Genomic DNA, 8,097 nt, shown 5'->3' on the forward strand with positions numbered 1-8,097 from the left:
AAAGCCGGGTATAAACCCCACAAGCAGCCGCCGCAAAGGTTCAACCCAGATGTATACCCGAAGATCAAGGAAGAGATCCAGCGGCGTTTGGCAGCAGGATTCATTCGGACTTGTCGTTACCCGGAATGGGTAGCCAATGTCGTTCCCATACTTAAGAAAAACAGAAAATTACGTGTATGCGTCGATTATCGCAATCTGAATCTGGCAACACCCAAAGACGAGTACGTCATGCCTGTTGCCGATATGTTAGTAGATGCAGCCGCCATGAACGGGAGTTTGTCGTTTATCGATGGGTATTCTGGCTATAATCAGATTTTTATAGCCGAGGAGGATGTTGCAAAGACGACATTCCGATGCCCAGGAGCCCTTGGAGTGTACGAATGGGTGATGATGCCGTTTGGGTTGAAGAATGCTTGAGCGATTTACCAGCGAGCAATGAACACCATATCTCACGATTTAATTGGACAGTCGGTGGAAGTTTACATTGACGACATAGTGGTGAAATCCAAGAGTTTTTCGGAACATCTGGTGGATCTCGAGCAAGCTCTTCGGAAAATGAGGCACTATAATTTAAGGATGAATCCAGCGAAGTGCGCATTTGGAGTGGCCTCCGGAAACTTTCTGGGTTTCATGGTGCATAATAAGGTATTGAGGTGAATAGTAACAAAACGAAAGCTATCATCAACGCCCGACCGCCTGAGAATCTGAAGCAACTTCAAGGATTCCTTGGGCAGGTCAATTTTCTGCGGAGTTTCGTCTCGAATGCTGCAGGCAAGCTTAGAGCTTTTTCCATACTGCTCAAGTTGTGAAAAACAGAGGAGTTTGTGTGGAAGCCACCACACCAACAGGCTTTCGAAGCTATTAAGGAAGCCATGGCCAATCCACCGGTGTTGATGCCGCCGCAAGCAGGCAAACCTCTGCCCTTGTATGTTTCAGCCAGTGAGAATACGGTTGGTTGCTTACTGGCGTAGGAGGCTCCCGATAGAAGCGAACGCGCCATATTTTACCTCAGTAAGGTAATGAATGATGCAGAGACAAGGTACACTCCTATGAAAAAATTATGTCTCGCATTATTTTATGCTTGCACGAAACTTGAATATTTTTTAGCCTCGAGGGAAACAGAAGTGGTATGTCTTGTCGATATTTTGAGATATCTTTTAGGCAGGCCAGCTTTAAGGGGAAGACAAGCAAAATGGGCTGTAAAGCTAGCCGCGTTCGATCTACGATATGTACCAATCAAAGCTGCTAAAGGACAGGTTGTTGCTAACTATCTAGTAGATCATCCGAGTCCGGTGGCTGACCAAGCAGCTAATCGCATGGAAGCTGTTATCATTCTGATGCCTTGGACCTTGATGAAGTTCGACGGGTCTAGCACGCAGAATAATGCTGAGGCTGAGGTATTCATTGAGAGTCCCTGGGGACAAAAGTGGATTGTTATCAGGGCATTGGCACCTGGATTTACTAATAATCAAGCAGAATACAAAGCCTTATTAGTTGGATTGAGAATTCTATATGAAAATGGAGCCAAGGCGATCAGAGTTCAAGGCGACTCACAACTAATTTTGAAGCAGATTGCTGGAGAGTTCCAATGCAAAGATGAGAGAATGAGAAATCTTCGAATGGAAGCAGTTAGGATGCTGCAAATATTTGATGATGTGGTGGTAGAATTCATACATCGAGCTGAAAACAGAATAGCTAATGATTTGGCTCAAGAAGCATCTGGGTACAAGTCATCAGCCGCAGGAAACTTCAAATCAGGTCGAGTACATCTGTACCCAATGGATGCGGAAGATTGGCGTATGGAACTGAGGAAATATTTGGAACAACCAACCGGTGAAACTCCGGAAAAGCTGCGGAAAGAGGCTCTGAAGTATACTCTGATTGACGGAGATCTTTTCCGCAGAGCCGCCTATGGAATGTTAATGAGATGCGTAGATAATCAAGAAGCCATGAAGGTGATGGGTGAGGTGCATGAAGAAATTTGTGGAGCACACAAATCCGGGCCAGTCATGAGATGGACAATCCGACGATATGGGTATTTCTGGCCATCAATGACGGAGGATTATATCAAGTACGCTCAAGGATGTGAAGCGTGTCAGCGACATGGCCCTTTGATCCGAATTCCGGAGGAAGAAATGCACGCAGTGGTGAAACCATTGCCATTCCGGGGATGGGCGATGGATATCATCGGGAAGATCCACCCGCCATCTTCCAGACACCAGTCGTTCATATTGATGGCCATGGATTATTTCACAAAGTGGATAGAAGCTGTGCCGTTGGCTAATGTGACGTATCACGACGTGATCAAGTTCATTAAATAGCATATTATTCACCAGTACGGAATCCCGCAGACGATTACCGCCGATCAAGCCACTGTTTTTACCAGCGATAGAGTGGCTGCCTTTGCCGCACAGTATGGGATTGCTCTTCTGCATTCGTCCCCGTATTATGCGCAGGCAAATGGGCAGGCCGAAGCAGCCAACAAAGTCTTAATTAGGGTAATCAAAAAGGCCGTAGAAGATAACCCGAGAAGATGGCACGAAGTGTTAGGGGAGGCTTTATGGGCTTATAGGCAATACCGAAATAAAGCCACTGGTTGCACTCCATTCCAACTGGTTTATGACATGAAACGATATTGCCGTTGGAAATCACGGTGCCATCATTACGAGTGTTAAAGCAAAATTCGCTTAGTCCCGAGCAGTACGACACAGCAATGTTACAAAGATTGGATGACGTGCACGAGGATCGGATGATGGCTTTGGAGAATATCAGGGCAAATAAAGTGAAAGTAACGTGAGCTTACAACAAAAAGGTACGTCGTCAAACATTCCAAGAAGGAGATTTGATATGGAAGGCAGTGCTACCCGAAGGATTCAAAGATAATACATTCGGGAAGTGGTCTCCTACGTGGGAAGGTCCGTACCAAGTAAGTAGAGTGCTGCCTAACGGTGCTTATAGATTGATGAGTATTGACGAGATAGAACATAGAAATGTTATAAACGTTAAGCACCTTAAAGGATATATGTCACCACTCGAGTTCAGATAAAGAAATGTAATGTGCAAACTGAAAGCAGGCCTTGATTAGGCCGCTAGACGTAATGAGCGAAATGAAAGCAGGCCCTGTCAGGCCGCTAGATATGAAGCAAAACAAAAGCAGGCTATTAAGCCGCTAACGTGCAAAATGAAAGCAGGCTATTAAGCCTCTAGTACGCAAAATGAAAACAGGCCATTAAGCCGCTAATGTGCGAATGGAAACAAAACGAAAATAAGTCGTCGTAAATAGCCAAATGAGCAGCAAACCATAAAATCCAAACGAAACGGCGGGTGAATCAAAGAAAGGCGAATGGTTCCCAAGGTTAACGCACGGTATGAGGAGTATCCTTTGCTGCTGGGTCCACATCGGGCTCGGCGTTATCAGGATCAGGTGTTGCTTCCACGGAAGCTGGATCTGTTAGGACTGGGGTCGGGTCTTCCAGAGACGGAGCTGTTCCATCGGGACCTGGCGCTGCTTTCACGGGAGCTGGATCCGTTGTAGTTAGAATCAGACCTTCCTTAGACGGAGCCGTTCCATCAAGGCCTGGCGCTGCTTCTGTAGGGACTGGATCCTTTGGAGCTGAAATCAGATTTGCCGGATCTGGAACCAGTCCATCAGGCCCGGGAACTGTTTCTATGGGGATCGGATCTATCGAGGGCGGAATCGGGTTTTCCAGAGCTGGAGATGTTCTACCAGGAACTGACGCTGCTACCACTGAAGTTGAAATCTTTGGGGCCGGGGCTGCTCCAGCAACGATTGGAACCACACCTGCAGAAGTAAGGCACTCCGAAGACAAGGTTGTTACACCAGAGCTCGAAGCTACACCGGCTAAAGCCGAGCCCTCTGGAATCGATGCTGCTTCCTCGGAGACGGGGACTGCTGAAGTCAAAGGCGAATCGGAAGCATTATGGTCTGCTGCCACTTCTAAGGCTGACATCAAATCCCTCACAACGTGAGTAATAGACACTTGGACGTCGGCAATAGTCTGCAACGAAGGTTCAGCTACACTACTGGAAGGAAGAGCCGTCGAAAAAGCCATACAACTTGATACTTGCGTTCACCAAATAGGAGAAAAGCCTTCGAAGGAGAAACGAGAGAAGACGTGGAAAAGGGGAGTGATGATAAACCCTTAGAAAAAAAACCCTTGAATGTCTTTTCTCTCTTAGACGACACGGGAATCGAAGGAAGCAACCGTCACATCAAGGTTAGAGGGGTTGACGTGAGATATCAAGTTGGGATAATTTTGTGCCAAGGCCCAAGAGGGTAAGTCCCACACAAAGGGAGTCCCAAAAAGAGAGCAAAGCTTCACGTAGCTTACATTTCATCTCTTTTTGAGGAGGGCAATTGTTGGACCCCAAGTCCAAAATGACTTAAATGTCGAAGATAATGACTTTCATCAGGCTGCGGAGCTTCCATGGAGCAAGAAGATATGACTTCCATAGACCTTCGGACGACAAGCTCCATCAACTCTGAATCGGCAACCTCATGACACTAATGGACGACCATGAAGAGTAAGGGTTCCATGTAACTCAAGGCTGTCGGGAACATATTCCCGTAGACCGGCTGGGAGTATGATGGAAACGAATCAGGGTAGGCTGCAGGTATGATCTGAAGGCAATGAAAGAGATCCAAAGCGAATGGAACTTGGTCCAGGAACGATGGAAGATGCTCAAGACGAATGGAACCCGGTCCAGGAGCAATGGAAGCCGCTGGGAACTGATGGAAGGAGGTTATTTGATGGTTAAGAGAAGTAGAAAGAAGTGGGAATAATTTGTAACCACCCCTGCTAGTGGAAGAAATGGTTATTTTAGCCTAGGATTACAAGTAAGAAAAATAAACACAACACACACACGCACAACAGAACAGAATCGTATTTTTTCATATTTTTCTTTCTTTTTTTATTTCCGTTTATGCAATTTAATTCCAATTATATGCTTTCTGCAATTTATTTACTCGCTTTCCGTAGTTAATCGTAGTTTAGTTCGATCAATCTCTGAAATCAGCATTGCCCGACGACGGATTGGCTCTTTGGAGTACTTCCGGAACCCAAACCGACGAAATCGACGAGCTATTTTGGAATTCCGAATCGCAGGATCCAACACACTGTGATGTTTTTTTTTATTTTTTGGATATATTCGGCATAGATGTAATATTTTTGCTTCGATATTGTTTATACTGCTGACAAATTTTGTGTCCTGGTGGAGACTTTAGCATAGTAATAAAATTGTGTCCAAAATATTAAAGTTAGAATAAAAAATTGAAATAGGCAAGAATCAACATCAATATACCATCTAATAACTTGTTAGTAGTCTTACAAACTGCACAATGATATTTATATATTAGTGTTAAAGTAAAATAGAACTAGCAAAATTACTTTAGAGAACAAAGATAATTTAGATCATTCATAATGGCTTTAAATTTTCAGCAGAAAGCTTCTAATAAGAAAACAACATCAATAATTATTTGAATGAAACAAACATGTAATTCAATTAAGTAATGGCTTAAAATGCACATAAAACCATTTGAATGAAATCAACTTGAGAATCTTCAAAAACCTTATAAAGGTAGCAGTGACACCATCTGATCAATATGATTCACAAACACCAAAGCAAATAAAACTCAGCTCAAATCAAACATCCCAAAATCTGTATGCTAACACATTCTATAACTATAGAGCATTGAAAACCAAATTGGATTGAATTTTCATGAGAAAAAATTATCGCAGTCGTGCCTAAATACACATAAGCTACATACCATTAAAACCACATCCACCAACAACAAAAACAACCACCCATAATACGAACAATTTTCTTTGTGGCTTCACTTTCTTGTCGTTCACTTCCATCTCCATTTTCTCTTTCAATTACTTCACTTCTTTTTTCAGCAACATCGATAGGAAGGGCCGGACTCTCGGTCAGGTCAAACTTTGGGGAAAATTATTGATTGGGATGAATTTTACAGAGGAGAAATATTGCTGAAGCGCGTTGGCAGCAGTGGTGGCTGTAGTGTCGGCAACGAGTAACTAGAGAGAGGGCAAATTTGGGGAGAACTACGATGTGTACTCACCCGACGGGATGGAATGAATCAGATCTGAATTTGAATGTAACTTATGATTTAAAAGAGATAATTAAAAATTCCGAAGTAAAAAATACAAAACACACTGATTTCGGCGGCGACAACGGCGGTGATTTCTTCGGGGTCGGGGGATGACTTTGGCTAGAGCGGACATAAATTCTGGCAAAGATTTGGTTGATAGAAATTGAATAAAATAAACCTGCTGATTTTGGTGTCGGCGGCGGCGGCATCAATCTGTGGTGGCGGCGGCAACTGTCACAGGCTAGGGCGATACTGCGAGAAATGTTTTGACGCGAGGAGGAATTACAATTTAGATTGTAATTTGTGATTTAAAATAATAATAATACATACATACATACATACGCGTGTCATGTTTTTATTTGTTAGACTGATTAGAGAAATTGGACCGATGATCCGATCCCATAATTAAGTATTACGCAAATGGTGAACAATATTTTTATTAGGGGCTGTTTCGTTTAAGGATTCAGTGGGATTCCATGGGATTTGATTTTAAAATCCCATAAAATCCGTGTTTGATTAAAAAAAATATGATGGATTTTAAAATGATGAGATTTAAAAAAAAAAAAAAGGGTCTAAAATCCTATAAATAAAGGATTTTTTTTTTCATAGAATACCTCTGTTACTTTTAAATCCTATTTTTAAAATTTTAAATTTTACTTTTATATCCTTTTATAAAAGAAATATTGTATCTATATTAATAAAAATTAATTATTATTAGAATTATATACTCTCTTCGTCCCGATGAAAGAGTGGCGTTTGCTTTTTGCTCGTAAATTTTTGAATATTAGTATTATATTAGATTGTAGTAAAAAGACAAAATACCCCTATTAGTATAGTGTAATATAAAAATAATGACATTTGTGTAATATATTATAAGTTAAAAGGGTATTTATTATGTTAGGTAAGTAGTACAATTACTAAATTAGGAAATGGTAACCTTGTTTTGGGACGGTTGGAAATGAAAAATGGCAACTTTCCAATGAGACGGGGGGAATATATAATTAAATTTATATTATTTTTTATGATACAATATTTTTTTAAAATAAATTAATAAATTTATTGTTTAAAATTACTCCCTTCGTCCCAGATACGATGTCCACGTTGCCGTTTCTGTCCGTCCCACATACCATGTCACTTTCCTTTTTTGGAAAATGATTACACACTTTAATCTCATTTTAAATTTTTTTATTTTATTTTTTTTATTTTAATTAAACTAATTAGTTATCTTAATCTTAATTTATAATTAGTTATATTATACGATAATTATTTTTACTAATACATTCTTAATTATCTACTAATTACACCCCTCCTAAAATACCGTGTCTACAGTGTAACACGGTATCTGAGACAGAGGGAGTATTATTTATCATAAATTTTATTTGAATTATAAAATTAAAGGGATGCCAATAAGTCGGGTGCACATGCACTGGACCCAACATATATTAAAATTTATGTATTTTTTAAAAAATATTAGAATAAAATAATGAATAAATGAAACTCAAAAAATATTTTTAATATAATTATATTGTTAGAAATTATTTTTTCATATTTATAGTTGATATATTATTAATATATATACCCCGAAATCACCTGGACTCAAGCCTAATACTCAAATAATTGGAATCAACTTCAAATAAATAGGTCGAATCTGGTCAGGTCTCGAGTTTACGTGAATCTATTGGCATCTCTATAAAATTATTGATACATTTTCAATTTATATTAATAATGAATTAGAAGTTTAATTTATCAAAATAAATAAAATCCATATGAGGACAATTATATCATTTATAATATAAAAAATTCAAATTATTCAACTTATATGAAAAACAAACGTGAGAAATATAAATCTCACATAATTTATCAACCAAGCATATAATAAGATTCCAAATTTTAAATATAATAATTAATGCTCAAATATCAATATGCAAAAAATCCATGGTACTCTTTTTATAGAACATGTGAAGGAT

At 39.9% G+C, this 8,097-nt stretch overlaps 1 protein-coding gene across 1 annotated transcript; it reads left to right on the forward strand.

The window, feature by feature from the left end:
• The first annotated feature begins 435 nt into the window (after nt 1-435).
• LOC127247153 (uncharacterized) lies at nt 436-2,321 on the forward strand. Its single transcript, XM_051268890.1, has 4 exons — nt 436-645; nt 735-771; nt 817-909; nt 1,108-2,321. Exons 1-4 carry the CDS (start codon nt 436-438, stop codon nt 2,319-2,321), a joined length of 1,554 nt encoding a protein of 517 aa, XP_051124847.1.
• The last annotated feature ends 5,776 nt before the right edge of the window (nt 2,322-8,097 follow it).

The sequence above is a fragment of the Andrographis paniculata genome, unplaced genomic scaffold, assembly GCF_009805555.1.
Source record: "Andrographis paniculata isolate CXL003 unplaced genomic scaffold, ASM980555v1 Contig32END, whole genome shotgun sequence".
Classification (NCBI taxonomy): domain Eukaryota; kingdom Viridiplantae; phylum Streptophyta; class Magnoliopsida; order Lamiales; family Acanthaceae; genus Andrographis; species Andrographis paniculata.